General features: G+C 50.4%; 1 protein-coding gene and 1 non-coding gene across 2 annotated transcripts; both read left to right on the top strand.

Annotated features, from left to right (window-relative positions):
• Nucleotides 1-445: 445 nt before the first annotated feature.
• On the top strand, nucleotides 446-556 carry LOC115892489. Its single transcript, XR_004052368.1, has one exon. It is a non-coding gene; the product is annotated as a U6 spliceosomal RNA (small nuclear RNA).
• A 2,969-nt stretch (nucleotides 557-3,525) lies between these two features.
• Nucleotides 3,526-22,123, top strand: ENO1 (enolase 1). Its single transcript, XM_010364190.2, has 12 exons — nucleotides 3,526-4,205; nucleotides 8,002-8,095; nucleotides 10,294-10,389; nucleotides 11,765-11,823; nucleotides 14,148-14,217; nucleotides 15,251-15,384; nucleotides 15,996-16,218; nucleotides 17,008-17,205; nucleotides 18,384-18,585; nucleotides 19,138-19,246; nucleotides 19,538-19,596; nucleotides 21,693-22,123. Exons 2-12 carry the CDS (start codon nucleotides 8,011-8,013, stop codon nucleotides 21,760-21,762), a joined length of 1,305 nt encoding a protein of 434 aa, XP_010362492.1. The 5' UTR covers nucleotides 3,526-4,205; nucleotides 8,002-8,010; the 3' UTR covers nucleotides 21,763-22,123.
• Nucleotides 22,124-22,154: the final 31 nt, after the last annotated feature.

Below are 22,154 nucleotides of genomic sequence, written 5' to 3'. Positions count from 1 at the left end.
TAAGAATTCTGTGAAAAAGGGGGAGGGAACAGACACCTGAAAAGAAAACTGGTTGGATAACTTCCTGCAGATACTATTTAGGGATATTAGTGCCTTCTAGGTGCCCATTCTAGCTTGAAGCAGTAATTCCCAGACTGGCAACCTCCCCGAGGCTATTATCACACCCATGCCAAAGATAAAGGCGCTGGGACCCTGAGGGAGGCCATGCTGAGCTCTTTGATGTCAAATAGAGATGCTTTCCTCTGACGCCTGCTGAGACAGACTTTCCAGAAGTTGTTCTCCCTCACCTCTCACTTGGGTGCCCCTTCATGACCTCTGCCCAGGAGAACTCTGCTCCCAGGGTGCCTGCTCCTGGCTTCCCCAGCTCCCCGGGGCCTTCTTACTTAATCACCTCCCCTTTACTTCTCTCTTTTGGGCACCCTGAGGAGTGCCAACCTAGCATGACTGTTTGAAAACTCGGCAGCACATATACTAAAAAAAAATTGGAATGATACAGAGATCAGCATGGGCCCTGCACAAGGATGACATGCAAATTTGTGAAGTGTTCCGTATTTATAATTTTTTTTAACATATATTTAAAAATAAAATATGGCCGGGTGCGGCGACTCACGCCTGTAATCTCAGCACTTGGGAGGTCGAGGCAGGAGGATCACAAGGTCAGGAGATCAAGACCATCCTGGATAACATGGTGAGATTCCACCTCTACTAAAAATACAAAAGATTAGCCGGGGGTGGTGGCACGAGCCTGTAATCCCAGCTAATCGGAAGGCTGAGGCAGGAGACTTGCTTGAACCCAGGAGGTAAAGGTTGTAGTGAGCCGAGATCGTGCCACTACACTCCAGCCTGGGTGACAGAGCGAGACGCTGTCTCAAAAATAAAACAAAATAAAATAATATAATATCAAATAGGCCAGGCGCAGTGGCTCATGCCTGTAATCCCATCACTTTGGGAGGCCGAGGCAGGTGGATCACCTGATGTCAGGAGTTCGAGACCACCCTGGCCAACATGGTAAAACCCTGCCTCTACTAAAAATACAAAAAAAATTAGCTGGGCGTGGTTGTGGGCACCTGTAATCCCAGCTACTCGGGAGGCTGAGGCAGGAGGATCATGTGAATCCAGGACGCAGAAGTTGCAGTGAGCCGAGATTGCGCCAGTGCACTCCAGCCTGGGCAAAAAAAGTGAGACTCCTTCTTTTCTTTTTTTTTTTGAGACGGAGTCTCGCTCTGTTGCCCGGGCTGGAGTGCAGTGGCCGGATCTCAGCTCACTGCAAGCTCCGCCTCTCGAGTTTACGCCATTCTCCTGCCTCAGCCTCCGGAGTAGCTGAGACTACAGGCGCCCGCCACCTCGCCCGGCTAGTTTTTTTTTTTTTGTATTTTTTTAGTAGAGACGGTGTTTCACCGTCTTAGCCAGGATGGTCTCAATCTGCTGACCTCGTGATCCTCCCGTCTCGGCCTCCCAAAGGGCTGGGATTACAGGCTTGAGCCACCGCGCCCAGCCGAGACTCCTTCTAAAAAAATTTTGTTTTAATCATTTTTTTTTTTTTTTTTTTTTTTTGAGAAGGAGTCTCGCTGTGTCACCCAGGCTGGAGTGCAGTGGCCGGATCTCAGCTCACTGCAAACTCCGCCTCCCGGGTTCACGCCATTCTCCTGCCTCAGCCTCCCGAGTAGCTGGGACTACAGGCGCCCGCCACCTCGCCCGGCTAGTTTTTTGTATTTTTTTAGTAGAGACGGGGTTTCACCGTGTTAGCCAGGATGGTCTCGATCTTCTGACCTCGTGATCCGCCCGTCTCGGCCTCCCAAAGTGCTGGGATTACAGGCTTGAGCCACCGTGCCCGGCCTAAATCATTTTTAAAAAGCAAGGGAATAGGCCAGAAGTTCCCTATCTGGCTGGAGACCTTCTTTCATAAAGATCACTTTCTCAAGCTGACCAGTGGTTTTTACATACGTGTCACAGAGAGAATCAGTAATTCAAACGAGTTACAGGTCATAGCAGATTCACTTTCCCTTGATGCCGGCCACCTGCAGACACCGTGCATGTGCTACCTACAGGGCTTCAAGTATTCCGATAGCTTTGGACAGTTATCCCCTACCTGCCCACCACCAATAAACTGCTCAACAAGCTTACAGCAAGTGAGAAATAGTAACTAAATGCAATGCCCTTGTGCTGACTACAAGCAAATGTGAACCCCACAGCCTGCTAACAAAGCCTAAGGAGCTATGGAAACAGGGAGGGCATTTGGCAGCCTGTGAATTTTGAAAAAGATTTCAGGACATCTCTAGTAATCATTAACATTTTAGCTACAATGTGAGGTCGAAGTGCCGGCTCAGAATGTGGTGCTGCAGCCTCCAAGAAACTTGCAACAGCAGCAGTCTGGGATCATGTTCTGCCTCTCATTTCCTGCTAGATTTACTGGTTCTGGCCACAGCAGAGTATCTTTATCTCTCTAACCATTTTAATGTAAAATAAGATTGTTTGGAGCCTTTTCAGGGCCACGCCTTAGAATTGCTCTGAAAGTAAGAGTACCAAGTGCCTGATTTCTTAGAGTCCTTACCAGCAGGAGATGTTGGCTGATGTAGCTGCTGAGTCATGGGGCTGGAGATAGGGGTTTTCAGTAGCCAGAAACGTTAGTGTATTGCTGGTGAAATCACAAACTCTGCTTGCAAAATTTTATTATTATTATTATTATTTTGCTGAATTTAGTCCTAAAGTTCTTGCTTCTTACCCACTGGAAAGCAAATACTATGGACTTAATCGGCCTTCACTTTTAACCAACGCCATGGAAACCTGTCAGTAGCTAAGAGGACAAAAACGGTAGGAGTTAAGGAAGAAAAGCAGTTTTTGCAGCGGACCAGAAGAAATAATTAAATTCAAGTACATATTTGGACATCTCTTTGCAAGGAAATGAGGAAAATCAGGAGATGTTCTAGTTCTCTTAGAGACCAGCAGTAATGTTGAAAAATATAAAAGTCACCGTAACAGAAAACGAAGTGATCATTTCAGCCCTTCCTTGGAGTGGGGGGGACATATTGCGGAGCTGAGTTTTAATGGCTATCAGTTCTCGATCTGATCACTCCACCAACTCCTTCCATATTCCATGGAATATGACGCGTCTTGAACTTTGAACTTTGAGAAATTCACCGGGTCTATGTGAAATTCCAGTTCCAAATAACTTACATGAATGGTTCACAAGAATCCAGGTAGGTTTGATCTAGTTCCCCAGATGGGAATGAGGGGGATGTGAAATTTCAGATGCAACATTAACATGGACTAGAGAATGAATTAACACTGCGGAAGCATGTGGTGGCGCGCCAGACACCTAGGAGGCACTCAAGAAATAGGAGGTAGAATTAAAGGAAAGTGAACCTTCCTTTGGCTATCTCGGCCTGATTCTCACCGCAGCAAGGAGAAAGGGACAGGGTCACCTTGGCAGGTGCCAGGCGAAGCCCGGCCGGACGGGCGCGGCTGGGGGGCAGCGCGCAGGCGCAGGCGACGCACGTGGCCCCGGAGGCGCACCGCTGCGGCCGGGCCCGCGACCCAACGCCAGAGTGGGGCCGAGGCGCGTAGCCTCTCAACGACTCGACGCCAACGGGGTCTCCCGGATCGCGGCGCAGGACAAGAGGGGCGGGGCAGGAGGGCCGGGCCAGGCGCGGGCCGCCAAAGTCGTCAGCAAGGTCGAGGGCCGGACGCGCGGCCCCAGAGGGACGCTGAGTGCGTGCGGGACTCGGAGTACGTGACGGAGCCCCGAGCTCTCATGCCCGCCACGCCGCCCCGGGCTCTCACCGGGGGCCCCGGCTCCGCACACCCCAGTTCGGCTTACGGGTCCTATCTGGGGCTAGAGTTTCGCTCGCACCACAACAGGGCCGCTGGGGAGCTGGGGCCCCCCAACTCCGCCCGCCTCACGTCCGCGGGTCATCACCCCCCTTTCTCGGCTGCTGCAGCCGCCGTAGTCCCGCCCCTTTCGGGGAGGTGAGGGCACGAGTGACGGCTCTCCCGACCAATGGCGAGGCGGCCCTGAAGAGGCGTGTCTGGAAGGCGGGAAGTGGGTGGGGCCCGCCTTAGCTGGGCAGGAAGTCGGCGTGCAGCGCGGACAGTAGGTGTGGGGACCCCGAGCACGCAGACCTCGCAGACCTCGCCGGCTTCACACTCACCTCGGTGTCTGCTGCACCCGCCGCTTCCTCTCCTAGGCCACGAGACCCAGCAGCTAGGTAATGATTAGGGAAGGGCTGAGCAACGGGCAGGCGGCGCAGGGCTTTTCTGGGCTTGCGGGGCTCTTTCCCCTCAGAGGGAGGCTGCGCGCCAGCGGGCCCGGCGTGGCGGGGTCGGGGGCGCGTGCGAACCGACTCCCTGGGTGGGAAGTGGTACCCCCGCTCACCCCGAGGCCCGGGACGGGGGCGCAATGCCAGGAGCATGTGCTGGGTCCCGATTTCTTTGGAGGGGAAAGTGCAGATCAACACGTGATTACGGACTGCGGGGCAGGATCACCGTCAGGGGAAGGTCGGGAGCTGCACACGCGAGCCGCTTAGCACAGCGGGAATTGGGAGTGGAAGTTGCTTTTCCATCCTAGCCAAGTGCAAGGTTTTTGGGATGGACGCAGACATAGCGGTGGTGCCCACTCAGGCCAGGCCCTCCCTAAAATGGAGGAGGGCGGCGAGAGAGGAGATGCCCACGAGGCTGCAACCCCCTCCCCCACCGGCAGCCCCCGCCTCTCGCCTGCACTCGCGGCCCGCGCTTCGGCCCAGTAAGCGGTGACTCATTTCGAGAAGTCACCTCTTCTTGAGGAATCTGCCGCAGAGCCGTTAGATCATTGGCAAGCCCTCCAGGCGACCTCGCCCAAGTTGGGCAAGAGCGGCTCCCCGGCTGGCCACCAAACGTCGGTCCCTGATCTGAGAAGGATTCTTTTTTTTTTTTGGGGGGGGGCTTGTTGCCCAGGCTGGAGTGCAATGGCCTTATCTCGGCTCACCACAATCTCCGCCTCCTGGGTTCAAGCGATTCTCCTACCTCAGCCTCCCGAGTAGCTGGGGTTACAGGCATACGCCACCACGCCCGGCTAATTTTGTGTATATATATATATACACACTTTTTTTTTTTTTTTATTAGAGTCGGTGTTTCACCATGTTGGTCAGGCTGGTCTTGAACTCCCGACCTCAGGTGTTCCGCCCGCCTCGGCCTCCCAAAGTGCTACGATTACAGGCGTGAGCCACCGCGCCCGGCCAAGAAGGATTTTTTTTTTTTTTTTTTTTGAGACAGAGTATCGCTCTTGCTCTGTCGCCCAGGCTGGAGTGCAGTGGCCGGATCTCGGCTCACTGCAAGCTCCGCCTCCCAGGTTTACGCCATTCTCCTGCCTCAGCCTCCCGTGTAGCTGGGACTACAGGCGCCCGCCACCTCGCCGGGCTAGTTTTTTGTATTTTTAGTAGAGATGGGGTTTCATGTGTTAGCCAGGATGGTCTCGATCTCCTGACCTCGTGATCTGCCCGTCTCGGCCTCCCCAAGTGCTGGGATTACAGGCTTGAGCCACTGCACCCGGCCAGAAGGATGTATTTTAAGAAAGCTTCCTGTTCACTGTTCCCCTGCTCAGGGTCCGTTGCTTCACTTGCCCTGCGGGCCCACCGGGGCCCTGACTGCTGCATTCATTTACTGTGTCCCTAATTCGGGGTTCCATCTAGGCAACTAAAAAAGCTGTGCATGGTCCGGGCGCGGTGGCTCACACCTGTAATCCCATCACTTTGGGATGCCGAAGTGGGCGCATCACCTGAGGTCTGGAGTTCGAGACCAGCCTGGCCAACGTGGTGAAAGCCCATCTCTACTAAAAATACAAAAATCGGCCGGGCGCGGTGGCTCACGCCTGTAATCCCAGCACTTTGGGAGGCCGAGGCGGGCGGATCACGAGGTCAGGAGATCGAGACCATCCTGGCTAACACGGTGAAACCCCGTCTCTACAAAAAATGCAAAAAATTAGCCGGGCGTGGTGGTGTGCGCCTGTAGTCCCAGCTGCTTGGGCGGCTGAGGCAGGAGAATGGGAGGAGGAGCTTGCAGTGAGCTGAGATCCTGCCACTGGGCTGTATCCTGGGCGACAGAGCGAGACTGTCTCAAAAAAAATCAGCCGGGCATAGTGGCAGGCGCCTGTAGTCCCTACTCAGGAGGCTGAGAGAGGAGAGTCGCTTGAACCCAGGAGGCTGAGGTTGCACTGAGCCCAGATGGCGTCATTGCATTCCAGCCTGGGCAAGAACAGCCAAACTCCGTCTCAAAAAATAAAAAAAAAAAATCACTTACACTTTATTTTCACATCCCAAGACTTTAAAGTCTCTAAAATGAAAACAAAAATGCCGAGGTGTCCTAATAAAATTGCCTTTAAAAGTATGACTGAAATACACAAAGTATACCACATTGGTGGCCTGGAGATGGGGCAGGGTAATATTAACTAGAAATGGCCTGAGATAACTTTTAGCAGTGATGGAAATGTTACTCGGGTATGCAATTTGCCAAAACGCAAAATTAACTTAAATATGTTAAACAAATTTGCCTTTTTGGAACCTAGTAGATAAAAACTAAGTACCTTTTTCTTGGCTAATGAATAAAACTCCATTGTTACGTAGACAACAAAGCCACAGAAGTGACTTCAGTAAATAATTTTGAAAGTTAAAAATCTGCCACTTACCGGCTCAGGACATTCCAGAGAAGATGTTGGAGGGGAGCCCCGCTACATAATGGCTTTAAACACTAAGTTCGTCTCACCCACCTCAGTTCAATAAGTTGTTCAGTTAGTTTCTTTGGAGAGCGCCAAGGAAAAAAGAAAGGGTTTTTCTTTGAGGAATTGCTATTTGTTTTTCATTGCTGCAAATTCTTGTGGTTTTTTGTTTTGTTTTGTTTTTAAGGTATTGTCAAAGGAAGCCCCTTCCCTTGAAGTATCCTGGTGTTCAAAGAATCTTTCCTCTATTTACAAATTATAAAACCCCCTTGGGAAGAAATTAGATGTTGTTATTGGCTGGTCCTGGTGGCTCACCCCTATAATCATCCTAGCATGCTTTGGGAGGCCAAGGCAGGGGAGGATCACTTGAACCCAGGAGTTTGACACCAATCTGGGCAACATAGTGAGACCCCCATCTCTTAAAAAAGTAATTAAAATAAAAGATGTTGTCATTAATGACATAACAATACTGAAGACCCAAATACTGTGAAATTGGAAAGTCCCAGGAAGTGGCAGTAGCCAAGATCGCATGGTCAAGGACTTCATTGTTCCTAACTTCGAAACTCAGAATTTCTGATGATTAAATACCTACTAAGTGAATATTCTGCTGCTACTTCAAATTTAATCTGAAGAATTATGTCCAAACTTAATTTGCTATTTTGTTTTAATTCTGCTGCAAGCCAGATTTTCCCCTCGTCCCCCCACCCTCTTTTTGGCCTCGCCCTAGGTGGTTTTGCTTGTGACCTTCATGTCCGTTCTTGGTTCCTTTCCATTCCCATGCCAGGCCTCATTGTTCACTCATGACAGTAGTCAGTTTCAGACAGCTCCTTGGCTGCTCTGCATCCAGCAACACATTCATCTATTTGGATTTGATTCTCCCTGGGCACACACATTTGTGGGCTTTCTCTCCCTCTCTCTTTTTTTTTCCTTTTTGCTTACAGAACAAGACCTCAGTTGTTGCGGTTTAACCCATTTATGCCGGAGGTTGCAGATCTTTTTTGTGAAAAATCAGGCCTTGGCGATGACTTGAGCAGTCAGATAAAAATAACTCCCACACGCTTAGCGTTCCAGTAACGGAACACTAGGCATAAATAGGTTAAGGCCTTCCGGAGCTCGGCCCTAACTACTTACTTAGGAGAATTGCCACTGCTTTCCAGCGGGCTTTTTCCCCCACCCTAATCAACTTTCCTACATCCAGTATTTAGTCCAATGCTGATTGTTTGTAGTCCATGAACCTCAGAAGTGATTCCTTGAATGAGTAAGCAAATATAGCATTATGGCTTATGGAAAACATGAACTGTGTGTTTCTCCTACAGAAATTCAGCATGTCTATTCTCAAGGTCCATGCCAGGGAGATCTTTGACTCTCGTGGGAATCCCACTGTTGAAGTTGATCTCTTCACCTCAAAAGGTATGTGCCACCTTGGTTTCCAGAGTTCCTTCTACCACGCTTCATTTTACAGATTTTCTACAAATGTTGGAGCCTTAGGCAAAAAAAAAAAATGTGTGTATATATATATATATATATATATGAGCTTTTTTTGTATCCGCACATGCTAGTAGGTTGTGATTCCTGACTGTGAGGGTTGGGGGATTTTTAGGCATGGAGCCAGTGTCTTGCTGCTTCCTGGCTCTTTGTTTTTTGAGATGTCTTGCTCTGTCACCCAGGCTGGAGTGTGGTGGCATGATTTCAGCTCACTGCAACCTCCGCTTCCCGGGTTCAAGCAGTTCTATCTCAGCCTCCCAAGTAGCGGGGACTAAAGGGGTGCACCACCATGCCCGGCTAATTTTTGCATTTTTGGTAGAGACGGGGTTTCACCATAGTGGTCAAGCTGGTCTCGAACTCCTGACCCCGGGTGATCCGCCCGCCTCGGCCTCCTAAAGTGCTGGGATTATAGGCGTGAGCCACCACGTCTGGCCCTGCCAGCTTCTTGGCTTAAAACCACATAAGTTGACTCCTAAGTCAGTTGAGGTGATAGCTCACTGAAGTAAGGTGATACCATGAGGGAAAGAGATGAGGCGAGGGCCAGCAGGCGTGAATGTAGCACCCTTATCTCTGTGTCTAGAAATCACTCTTCAGCAAGGATCAAGGACAGTTTTTACCTGTGGGCTTTGGAATAGTGCAGAGGCTCTCATTTTTGCTTGGCTGCCAATCCCCATAGGAGGAGTTTTCTTATGAAAAAATAAGAGAATGGTGAAATTCCTTCTTTTAAGAAGAAAATCCAGTGCCTCTGTAGCCCTGTGTTACTTCCAGCACATGGCGCAATGGACAGAGTGGGTGAGGTTGGCTTCAGGCAGAATCACTCAGTGGTGCTAAACTCACAGAACTGCCAGTCGGAGCTGAGTCATCGTCTGTGAGTCACAGGCCTGGCAGTGGAACCCCAGCCCTTCCCTTCCCCTTGCACCTCCCCTACCCCTCAGGAAGAAAGGATCCTTGAGGCCCGACTTCATTGGGCAAAAGAATGCCTGTGTTCTGCCTTTGGCTGCTTGCTGTGTGGGCTCTCAAGCACAGTGGATTTTCTCCAGGACACACGCTTTATGGGGAATCCTGAGGCTCTCACAGGATGCTGACAATTACCTTCATCCAATAAGATTGGTTTGCTTAGTGAATGGGTGGGACTTCCTGCTTGGAAATTAATGAACTTTAAAGCAACAAAAGACCCCAGACGCTAGAAGATTGTTGGGAGGTGGACATTTTGAAATTGAAATGAATGGAACTTTCTTACATTTATTAAACTGTGCATTTTATTATCTTTATTCCTTCCCCCCGCATCCATCCTGTTTGCCAGTTTCCAGTTGGGCATAGAACTCCCAAAATAGCATTTAGCATTGTCCAAACTGAAGCAAATGAGCTAGATACTCCTCCTGAACCAGTTAAATTCCCCTAATTTTATGCTTAACATCAATATAGTACCTGCCTGGATGTGATGGCTCATGCCTGTAAACCCAGCATTTTGGGAGACCGAGATGGGCAGATACCTAAGGTCAGGAGTTCAAGACCAGCCTGGCCAACATAGTGAAACGCTGTCTCTACTGAAAATACAAAAATTAGCTGGGCGTGGTGGCATGCTCCTATAATCGCAGCTACTGGGGAGGCTGATGAAGGAGAATTGCTTGAACCCGGGAGATGGAGGTTGCAGTAAGCCGAGATCACCCCATGCACTCCAGCCTGGGGGATACAGCGAGACTCTCAAAAAAAAAAAAAAAAAAATACCAGAACATCTTCAGTTCCCTGTGTGGCTTGTGTTGGATTTCTCTTGGGCAGTGCTTGCTGCTGGGGTAATCCACAGGGCACCAACGCGAGCTTGTGAGGTACACATATTTTCCTGGGTCGGAATCTACATTTTAACAAGACCCCCAGCTGGCATGTAGGCTCTGCTATAGAGCACTTTCCTTCTGCTAGAGGAATCTTTGCAGTAAAGTCTGCAGTACAGGATCATAAATATGTGGGAGGCACGAAGAACAGACCAGAGCGTTTAATTCACACAGTTGGTAGGAGGAAGAAACAGCTCCCTAATGACAAATGCATTTGTGGGCGGGAGGGGACTTGGGATTGTGCTGGAACTGGATTTCTGAATTGCTACTATGTCTTTTTTTCCTCTCATCCAGGTCTCTTCAGAGCTGCTGTGCCCAGTGGTGCTTCAACTGGTATCTATGAGGCCCTAGAGCTCCGGGACAATGATAAGACTCGCTATATGGGGAAGGGTAAGCCTTAGAACCCACAGCCTATGGCCTCCCTGCCTCCAGCCCCACTCCTGGCCTTGCCTAGTCCTGTCCTGCTCTCTGGGTGGGGCTTGCATTTGCAGGTTTATGGCAGGTAAACCTCCTGTAACCCATGATGTTGATGGAAGCAGTGCACCACCCTGTGAACAGGAAAGTTGGTGTGTGGATTACAGGGTTCCTGAGCCTGCACGCTCTGGGTCGAGAGTTTCAATGCTTGCTTCTATTGCAGTTTGTTCCCAGTCTGTGAAATACTCCTTCATGATTAGGACAGGAACCCAAGGATGAGAACAGGGCCTGCTTACTAAAGAAAAGTTTCCCCATCTCCCAGGAGGGTTCTGTGGGCCCTGCAGATCATCAGCCTCTTCAAGGGCAAGAAAGTATCCAGGGAAGGTCTAGCCAATGGCTTACCTTAATGGTGAGCTACAGATGTGTCATTTAGTCTGATTTTCCTGTTGACTGACTCACAGGAGCCCTGCTCTGTGGCAGAGGCAGCCTCTGGCTGTGTTCAAATTGACTTAGTGTGTGTGCAACACTGACCTTTCTAGAGATAGAACATGTGGCCAAATTACAGAAAAGCACATAGGGCTAGATCACACATTCTCAGTGGGGGACCCGGAAACTGCAGACAGGCTGCAGGGGAGGGGACAATGATGAAATCAGGTTGCGAAACACTGGGCTGGTGTTGCAGTGGTGGTGCTGGGTGTTCAGTCCCGCTTCAATGCTGTAAGAAGCACAAACATGTTACCATGTCACCGTTGTTTAATGGCCTGTGTGGGGACTTACCCAGAGCAGGGTGGTGCTGTGCCTTGGTGGTAATGAGTGCTCAGTAAGTCAGCATTTGTGGAAGATGTGGAAGATTGAACTCATGACCCCTAAATGCTCTCCTCTGCTTTCCTGTTCCCTTGCTGTCTCTCACTCGCAGTCCTTAATCACTGGTTCTCTTCTGAGTCTCTCTCATTTTTCCTTCTTCATCCTCCTCTGCTGGGCAGGCGTCTCCAGACCTGTTAAGTATATTAATGAGTTCCTGGCACCAGCCTTGTGCACTCAGGTAACTGATTGGACAGCCTTTAGTCTGCGGCTGGTGTTTCCAGTGCATGGTCTTGCAAACTAACCGGTCAGATCACTCTGAGCCAGCTGCTGTTTGTGTGGCTCTAACCCTCTGGGGTCCTAGGTAGGAGCACTCAGACTAGGCCGGAAAGTCCTCTGATTCTGGGGGGAAGGGGAGAGGGGTAAGAGGTCCCATGGAAGGTCCCTTGGTGGGCTTCCAGGTCAGCCTTAACAGTGGCTCTCTAGCAATGCTGCTCAAGCCTGGTTTTAAAATTAATGTCAAGTAATTTGATTTGATTGTTCCTTCTAGGTGTCTCAAAGGCTGTTGAGCACATCAATAAAACTATTGCGCCTGCCCTGGTTAGCAAGGTAGGACCTGCCTCCTGATAACTAATGTGTCTAATACCACCAGAGCGTCTCCCAATCCCAGGGGCTTTCCTGTTTGTGGAAGAGCTTATTCTGAGAGCTACAGAAGCCGATTGGATTCCCTGTCATGCATGAGAACAATCCGTGCATGACATAATTGTAACCTGCCTGCTGCCTCACAGTCCACTTCTGGGAGCAGATGGAATTGCATCAGAAGAGTGAGACACTTACAGCCCTGTGGTTTTCCCCCCTGCAACTCTCTGGACCTTTGGGAAAATTAGGATCCAGATTTTAAGAGTGCTTTCTCAGGGGTGTTTGTGGTAGTGTCCATGGTGACTAATTTCTCATGGACTTAATTCTACTGACTTTAGCAGTGGAGTTCCTTCCTGTTAAGTAAAATCATCCTGGAAACCTCAATATGTCAAACATAAAAGTAGAGCTGCTGGAGGTGAAGTAGGGCTGGGGACCTCGCAAACCCACCCGACTCAGCAGGTTTTTATTATCATTTACCCTCCCTTCGGCCCGTCCCTCCGTCATTCCTGTGGCACTCATCAGATGGGACTGGTTTGAAAAGCCCTGTCTAAAAATGCTCTGGGCGAGGTGCAGTGACTCAAGCCTGTAATCCCAACACTTTGGGAAGCTGAGGTGTATGGATTACTTGAGGTCAGGAGTTGGAGACCAGTCTAGCCAACATGGTGAAACCCCATCTCTACTGTAGTCCCAGCTACTTGGGAGGCTGAGACATGAGAAACACTTGAAGCTGGGAGGCGGAGGTTGCAGTGAGCAGAGATTGTGCCACTGCACTGCAGCCTGGGCAACAGAGTGAGACTGTGTCTCAAAAAATAAAAATAACAAAACTCTCTAGGCCCAGTCCAAGCCCAGCCACAGTCTCCATCTGTTCTTGAATCTAGTCCCTCTGCTCCATGAATTCATTCTGTACAGGGAAAAGGAGGAGCTCCTTTGTTGTCTGTGTCCCCCACTTGTTGGTTTAAGCCTGGGTTTTGTGGCACTCTAATTACTCCCTGCCTGATAGGCCCCCAGATGAAATTTCTCGTTAGTGTTTTGCCTCCAACACCCTCTGCCAGTCTCCTGGAAACCTCCACATATACTTTGTTCTCTGTCCCTTCATATCCCTACGTAGTGTGACTCACACGATGAGCAGGACATCCCCCAACATTTTCTTCCCCCTAGGAGAAACATACCATACCAAACTATTGGTGAGAACTGGCCTCTGAGGCTGTGCCTGGGTAACTGCCCGCCTGTTCCAGTGATGCCTTGACAAAGCTGCAAAAGTCACCAAGTTGCTAGCATAGCATGATGGGATCAAAGCTGATTTTCTTTGCATATTTTTTTATCCCAAGAATATTATAGATAAAAATAATGCCTTGTTAATATATTAGTAAGTTTAAAATGGAATGCTGATTTTTGGTTGGGTGCAGTGGCTAACGCCTGTAATCCCAACACTTTAGATGGGCAGATTCCTTGAGACCAGGAGTTTAAGACCAGCCTGGGCAACATGGCGAAGCCCATCTCTGCAAAAAAAAAAAAAAAAAAATACAAAACTTAGGCAGGCATGGTGGTACATGCCTATAGTCCCAGCTGAGGTTGCAGGATCATTTGAGCCCAGGAGGTGGAGGTTGCAGTGAGCTGAGATGGTGACACTGCATTCCTGCCTAGGCAACAGAGCAAGACTCTGTCTCAAAAATTTTTTTAAAAACATTAAAAAGTAATGCTGGTTTTTATTGGATTACTTTGAGCCAGTTCTTAGTACATCAGTTTTGTTACTTTAACTCATTTTGATCCATTATTAGACACTTTGCTAAGTGATTTCAGACTACCTGCAGAAATCATGCCTCCCATCAGAGGATGGAGATTTGCAGTCGTTGAGGTTAGCCAAGAGTGCGTAGCAGAGCCCAGCTTTCAAGGGCTCAGCCTGCTTGAGTGAACAATGAGCTTTCCTTATTTATTGCCCATGAAAGCCATGTTCCTTTGTAGCAGTGGTTTACATAGCACATACCTGACAATTCTCTTGGGTGTAAAGTCACTTTGGACTCCCTGGGTAGACCGTTACCTTTGTGACACAAGCGTGTCTGAGAGCGTCCATCTCTGTTTCGTTGTTGGGTGAATGAAACGCCAGCAAAGCAAGCAGAAGGCAGCTTTTTGTCTCCCCATTGATTTTTGTCCTCCACTTTTTTTGCTTATAAAACAAAACATCACAGAATTGATTTTTATTTTACGTAGTTCCAAAGTCAGATTCCATGGTAGGGGAGCAAATGCTGTGCAGATAAGAGTGACACCAACCCCTCATTCTCCCCTCTCCCTCTTAGAAACTGAACGTCACAGAACAAGAGAAGATTGACAAACTGATGATCGAGATGGATGGAACAGAAAATAAATGTGAGTGGCCCGAGGAGGCGTCTTTACTGGGGAAGACCATGAAGTCTCCTGAAGACTTTAACAACTTTCAGGAAGAGGCCCATGATCTTAGTGATGAGCTAAACGAGCTTGTGGTCTCCTCCCATTTCTTTGCATCACTCTTAAGAAATCACACTTTTGGCCGGGCGCAGTGGCTCACGCCTGTAATCCCAGCACTTTGGGAGGCCGAGGCGGGCAGGAGATGGAGACCATCCTGACTAACATGAGAAACCCCGTCTCCACTAAAAATGCAACAGGCCGGGCGTGGTGGCTCAAGCCTGTAATCCCAGCACTTTGGGAGGCCGAGACGGGCGGATCACGAGGTCAGGAGATCGAGACCATCCTGGCTAACACGGTGAAACCCCGTCTCTACTAAAAAAATACAAAACTAGCCAGGCGAGGTGGTGGGCGCCTGTAGTGCTGGCTACTCGGGAGGCTGAGGCAGGAGAATGGCGTAAACCCGGGAGACGGAGCTTGCAATGAGCTGAGATCTGGCCACTGCACTCCAGCCTGGGCAACAGAGCAAGACTCCGTCTCAAAAAAAAAAAAAAAAAAAACACACAACAGATTATTCAGGCCTTGTGGCCTTGTGGTGGGCGCCTGTAGTCCCAGCTACTCGGGAGGCTGAGGCAGGAGAATGGCATGAATGGGGGAGACGAGATCGCGCAAGTGCACTCCAGCCTGGGCAACAGAGCGAGACTCCATCTCCAGCAACAAAAAAGAGAAATCACACTTGAGTATCGGGAGCAAAACCAGGTGATAATAGCCTGTCAGTTCGGTTACTCAGAACAGCTTTGCTCCTTATAATGAATTCAGCAATTCCTACAGCTGGCCAGAGCTGGGCTCTGTCTTAGAGGGGAAAAGCGGTGAGTCCACAGGGAATGCTATTTGCATTTCTAGTAACAGTGTGATGGGGGAGGAGATGGCACAGAATGCAACCCTAGGGACAGTACAGCAGGAGAAAAGCTAGTGAGTCAGAAATGACTTCATTCCACTCGGTTCTCTTCTGTTCTAGCTAAGTTTGGTGCGAACGCCATTCTGGGGGTGTCCCTCGCTGTCTGCAAAGCTGGTGCTGTTGAGAAGGGGGTCCCCCTGTACCGCCACATTGCTGACTTGGCTGGCAACTCTGAAGTCATCCTGCCAGTCCCGGTGAGTGGTTTATTGGAACTTCCCAAGCAAGGAGTTGGGGGTTTCAGCTTGCTGTTGGGGACCCAAGACCTCCTATGCCTTGATCTGTTAACACATGTGACTCTCCCAGCACAGCTCTGCCCCTTGTTAAGCGTGACCTTGAGCAGGTAATTCAACTTGCCTGTCCCCGAGGTCCTTTATTTGCAGTGGAGGCTCGGGTAGGAAATGACGACAGTAGTTTCTTTGCTAGGCTGTGAACATTAGCTGACATAGTCACTAGTGTTTCTCCTGATGATCATGAATTTGCAGTTATCAAAATAGACCTGGTATGAACTGGTTGCAGTAGTGCACACCTGTAGTCCCAGCTAATCAAGAGGCTGGCGCAGGAGGATCACTTGAGCCCAAGAGTTTGAGACCAGCCTGGGCAAGACAATTATAGTCAGATCCTGTCTCTAAAAACATGAGTCAGAGACCTGGTGAGCATTTCATGGCCACCCTGACCCCACTGATGCTCCTCAAGGAGCAAGTCTTGGGCTCATCTGTGAGCTAGATGAGGATGGTAGGACCGGAGGGGCCTGCTGCCCTGTAGGGCTCTCTGGGCCCGGTTCCATGCTTCTCTGTTCTCTCCCCAGGCTTTCAATGTCATCAATGGCGGTTCTCATGCTGGTAACAAGCTGGCCATGCAGGAGTTCATGATCCTCCCAGTTGGTGCAGCAAACTTCAGGGAAGCCATGCGCATTGGAGCAGAGGTTTACCACAACCTGAAGAATGTCATCAAGGAGAAATACGGGAAAGATGCCACCAATGTGGGGGATGAAGGCGGGTTTGCTCCCAACATCCTAGAGAATAAAGAAGGTAAAGGCGCTGGGGAATCCCCACCCGCCCGCCCACCCACCCAGCCCTGCAGCACCGACTCCCGCTGTGCAGGGCTTGTCCACACCTGCCTCTGTGGAAAAGGTATTCATTCCACCTGTAGTTGGTAAAGATCAAGACCCTTCAAACAGGGTTTTAAGGAGGGAAAGGGGAGCTTCATTTGATTTTACTTATTTATTTCTTTTTTTGAGATGGAGTCTCTGTCGCCCAGGCTGGAGTGCAGTGGCACAATCTCGGCTCGCTGCAACTTCTGCCTCCTGGGCTCAAGCAGTACCTAATAGCTTGGGGAGCCACGTGTCTGTCCATCTGTCCTGCTGGCAGGGCATCTTAGACATGGACAGCAGACCCTGAGCCTGAACTCTCACCGGCACAGCCTGGCAGGAGGATCCTGCCACCCAGGGCTGCCTCCACTGCTCTTTCTCTTGGATCCCACTTCAGCTCTATTTAAGGCCTGTGCCTTGGGACAGCTGATCTCAGCTGGTTACTGTAACTGTATCTTGGCCAGGACAGCTGTTCCTGGGCACTAAATTTGGGAGCATTTGTCAGGGAGAAAGGCTGCTTTCTTGGAAGCTGTGCTGAATTTCCTGTTTAGTATACACTGGGAGCTCTGGCCCATGGCTTCTTGCCCCAAAGCAGAAAAAAGTACTGACGTTATTGGAACTACTGGTTGGGGCCTGAACACCTCTTGACCTTTGTGTTACAGTCCATGTGTAACAGCTGTTGAAGGGAACCTACCTGTTTTCCAAACCTGTTGCCACCATCTCTTCCCAGGCCTGGAGCTGCTGAAGACTGCTATTGGGAAAGCTGGCTACACTGATAAGGTGGTCATTGGCATGGACGTAGCGGCCTCCGAGTTCTTCAGGTCTGGGAAGTATGACCTGGACTTCAAGTCTCCCGATGACCCCAGCAGGTACATCTCACCTGATGAGCTGGCTGACCTGTACAAGTCCTTCATCAAGGACTACCCAGGTGAGTGTTCCTGGAATGCCATCTTCCTTTCCTGCCACTGACCTGCAGCATGGCAGTTGGAGCATCTGGCTGGCTGGGGATGGGGAGGGTGTGTCTGAAGCTCTGGCTCCCGTGGGGGATTCATCAGGGGGCTTCCCCCCAGTTATACATACACAGGGCTTCACAGAGGTTCTTGTGTAGCTGAGGAGCTCGGGTGCCAGCAGCGACATTGCATTGTAAGTCGTTCATGGTATGATTATCTCCCGTCTCTGTCTCAGGAGCAGATGCGGTCTGTGCTCCATTAGACAGGCGAGGGAACCAGGCCTTCAGAATCAGGACAGCCACTTGTTACTGAGATGTATTATGCTTCCTGTGAGCTGGGAATATTCATTTTCGGCTCTGTGTGTACACAGGATAGGGACTGTGGCTTCTACGGGAGAGGAAACTGATGGGCTGGTTGAATAATCTGCCCGAGAGCACACAGCAAATAGTGGGGCAAGAATTCAGACCAGGAAATCTGACTGCAGAGTCTGTGCATTTAACCACTACCCTAAACAACTTAGTCAAGGTTGAGCCAAGACCCAAACTCAGGTCTTCTCACTTCTGAGTCTGTGGCTCCATTCTGATTTTCAGTGGCACTAAACTCAAACCACCCTAGACAAATAAGTGTCCTCTTCTTATAGGTCTTAAAAAGTTTTTTTGAGACTGGGCATATGGTGGCTTACGCCTGGAATCCCAGCGCTTAGAGAGACTGAAACGGCATCACTTGAGTTTGAGATCAGCCTAGGGAATATAGCAAGACTCCATTTCTGCAAAAAAATTAAAATAAGTAGCTGGGTGGGTGGGAAACCACTGTAGTCCCAGCGACTCAGGAGGCTGAGGTGGGAGAATCATTTGATCCTGGGATTTCGCAGCTGCAGTTAGCTATGATTGCACCTCGGCACTCAAGCCTGGGTGACAGAGTGAGATTTTTTGTTTTAGAACTATTGACCCAGGATTGTGGGTGACTTGTCCCCTGCTGCAGGAGTAGGTTGGTGGAGCACATTGTTTCAAGGATCAGTTGGGGAGCCATCCCTGTCCTATAATTTTGGGCAGTGTGAGGCCAGGCGAGCAGCAAGTCTGGGGGAAGCAAGGCTGGGCATTGCAGAGGAGCACACTGGGAGGATCACACTGATGAGGCGTATCCCTCCTTTCCTTAGTGGTGTCTATTGAAGATCCCTTTGACCAGGATGACTGGGGAGCTTGGCAGAAGTTCACGGCCAGTGCAGGAATCCAGGTAGTTGGGGATGATCTCACAGTGACCAACCCAAAGAGGATTGCCAAGGCCGTGAACGAGAAGTCCTGCAACTGCCTCCTGCTCAAAGTCAACCAGATTGGCTCTGTGACCGAGTCCCTTCAGGCGTAAGTGTCTTCCCAGGCAAGCAGCTTTCCTGCAGCTACGGCTTGTGAATCAGAAAAGGGCCCTTATGTTCTGTTGATGGGGAATCCTGCTGGCCAGAATGTAGGACACCTTGGAATTTTAACAGGTTTTGTGTTTGAACTCGGGAGCCTTTTAAATCACAGGCCCAAAATGTTGGACCTGTAATCCCAACGTTTTGGGAGGCCAAGGCAGGAGGATCACTTGAGCTCAGGAGCTCAAGACCAGCCTGGGCAACATAGCAAGCAGATGTATTCTGTGAAGAGCTCAGTCAGAGAACACTAGTCTTTCTCCCATCAAGGGAGGCTGAACCCAGTGTTTCAACTATAAAGAGGGCTAACAAGGTCCTGGGGGTGGAAGAGTTCAGAGGAGGGTGAGGGTTGTCCTCTGTGCTCTTGACAGAGCCCAGGCATGGAGAGCCTTAGCCATTAACAGCCCCTTCACTGCTCTCCTGCTGGCACCGAGAGGTAATGGCATTGGGGTTTGTGGCACCAGAAAATGGGGTCATGCCATCCGGGTTGTCTCTTGGCTTCCAGGTGCAAGTTGGCCCAGGCCAATGGTTGGGGTGTCATGGTGTCTCATCGTTCTGGGGAGACTGAAGATACCTTCATCGCTGACCTGGTTGTGGGGCTGTGCACTGGTCAGGTAAGAATGAGCGTCTCCTCCTTTCTTCTCTCTGACCTCAACTTCCTGGAAGACCCAAAACCAGTGAAACTCCGTGTCTGTCCCCGTTTTGCTCATGTCCCCTGAGTTGCTGCCCTGGTTTCTGAGCCTGAACAGAATGGGGGCATGAGGGCCCTGCTTGTATGTTGTAGCCCCCCCCTTTCCTAGGCTCAGATCCTCTAGAAATTCTCTCTCTGACATCACACCCTCTCCCTGCCAGAAATGCCTGCAAAGCCTGTTCACTATAAGCAAATGGCCTTTCTTTTCTCCTAGATCAAGACTGGTGCCCCTTGCCGATCTGAGCGCTTGGCCAAGTACAACCAGCTTCTCAGGTAAGGAGGGCTCTGGAGAACAAGGGGCCTGTGGTTTAGCAGCTGGGGCTGCACTCAGTGTAGGCACTGCCCTCCCCCAGGAGCTCCTGGCTCTGGGAACTGGTACAGGGGCAGGTGCACAGTGCAGACAGCCAGGCCCTGAGCAGGCTTAGATCAGGGCAGAGTTAGGCCTAGACCCCACCCCCTGCAGTGCCATCAGAGGCAGAAACCTGCTCCGCACAGTGCTGCCCTCTTCCCATAAGAGAGAAAGGGACCCCCTTTGACAGCTGATCCATGACTTTTTTTTTTTTTTTTTTCTGCAAGCTCCGCCCCACCGGGTTCACGCCATTCTCCCACCTCAGCCTCCCGAGTAGCTGGGACTACAGGCGTCTGCCACCTCACCCGGCTAATTTTCTTATATTTTTAGTAGAGATGGGGTTTCACCGTGTTAGCCAGGATGGTCTCCATCTCCTGACCTCGTGATCCGCCCGTCTCAGCCTCCCAAAGTGCTGGGATTACAGGTGTGAGCCACCGCGCCTGGCCCCATGACTTTCTTAGAGCTTTCAGAGAGCCTCTTCATGATCTGTTTCAGCACATTTAACCCGTTTGTGGATATGGAGCCAGGGCTCGGAGAGAGGAGGAAAAAGTCGAAGGGCACATGGCTGGGTTTCCACTTCTCAGCGCTGTGGGCCTGTTCTGGTCTCCCTTTCCTGTCCGTGTCCTTGGGAAGCCCCTGAACACCAGGAGACTTGTCCCCCCGTCCCCCCGCCACCCGCTTTTTGTTTTTGTTTTTTTGAGATGAAGTCTCGCTCTGTTGCCTAGGCTGGGGTGCAATGGCGCGACCTCGGCTCACTGCAGCCTCCGCTTCCCAGGTTCAAGCAATTCTCCCACCTCAGCTTCCCAAGTAGCTGCAATTACAGGCATACCACCACACCCGGCTAATTTTTGTATTTTTAGTAGAGATGGGGCTTCACCACGTTGGCCAGGCTGGTCCCGAACTCCTGACCTTGGGTGATCCGCCCACTTCAGCCTCCTAAAGTGCTGGGATTACAGGCGTGAGCCACTGTGCTCAGCCAATAATATACCACTCCCCCACTGACTCAGGCACCACTGGGATACGAACCCCCTTTTTAGTTATTTTCTGGACTTGTAGGGAAACAGAACACCCATTTCCTAAGTTCTCCCCTATTACCCCTTCATTAAAACTGTATCCTGGAAATTTTTTTTTTTTTTTTTTTTTTTTTGAGGCGGAGTCTCGCTCTGTCGCCCGGACTGGAGTGCAGTGGCCGGATCTCAGCTCACTGCAAGCTCTGCCTCCTGGGTTTACGCCATTCTCCTGCCTCAGCCTCCCGAGTAGCTGGGACTACAGGCGCCCCCCCACCTCGCCCGGCTAGTTTTTTTTTGTATTTTTTAGTAGAGACGGGGTTTCGCCGTGTTAGCCAGGATGGTCTCGATCTCCTGACCTCGTGATCCGCCCGTCTCGGCCTCCCAAAATGCTGGGATTACAGGCGTGAGCCACTGCGCCCGGCCATGGAAATTTTCATACACACACAAAGCAGCAGGTGAACAGTAGACACAGGGCTTTTTTGTTATTTTGTTTGTTTGAGACAGGGTCTTGCCATGTCACTCAGGCTGGAGTGTAGTGGGGCAGTCATAGCCTCAAACTCCCATTCTTTTTTTGCTGGGGAATTTTATTTATTTTTATTTTTTTGAGACGGATCTCGCTGTGTCGCCCAGGCTGGAGTGCAGAGGTGTGCAATCTTGTTGGCTCACTGCAACCTCTGCATCCCAGGTTCAAGCAGTTTCCTGTCTGAGCCTCCGAACTAGCTGGGATTACAGGTGCCCACCACCATGCCTGGCTAATCTTTTTTGAATTTTTAGTAGAGACGGGGTTTCACCATATTGGTCAGGTTGACCACAGGTGATCCTCCCACCTTGGCCTCCCAAATCTGGCTTCTCAGAGAAGCACAAGTTTAGAGGGTTTAAAGAAGGTGGACAAATTCTGTATTCTCAACTTCCCAGGAGTGGGGCTGTGTCTGACCACATCTAGGATGGGAAAACTTACAACTTGAGGTCTGACTTTTCTTTTTTTCCTCCCCATCTTTTTCCTTCCCAAGAATTGAAGAGGAGCTGGGCAGCAAGGCTAAGTTTGCCGGCAGGAACTTCAGAAACCCCCTGGCCAAGTAAGCTGTGGGCAGGCAAGCCCTTCGGTCACCTGTTGGCTAAATAGACCCCTCCCCTTCTGTCAGCTCGGGCAGCTCGAGGCCCCGACCAACGCTTGCAGGGGTCCCTGCTAGTTAGCGCCCCTCACCCACCGCCGTGGAGTCCGTGCCGCTTCCTTAGAACTTCTACAGAACAAGCTCCCCGGAGCCCTTTTTGGCAGCTCTAGCTTTGCCATCGTGTAATTGGCCCAAATCACTGTTTTCTTGCCTTACTTTCCACCCAGTGTCTGGAGTCATGTGAGCCTCGTGTCATCTCCGGGGTGGCCACAGGCAAGATGCCCGGTGGTTTTGTGCTTAAAATAAAAAGCCTCAGTGACCCATGAGAATACTCCGTGTGCCTGTGTATGTTTGGAACAA

The sequence above is a fragment of the Rhinopithecus roxellana genome, chromosome 12 (assembly GCF_007565055.1).
Source record: "Rhinopithecus roxellana isolate Shanxi Qingling chromosome 12, ASM756505v1, whole genome shotgun sequence".
Taxonomy (NCBI): Eukaryota; Metazoa; Chordata; class Mammalia; order Primates; family Cercopithecidae; genus Rhinopithecus; species Rhinopithecus roxellana.
Note: the sequence above shows the minus strand (reverse complement) of the source record. Positions and strands in the feature narration are given on the sequence as shown.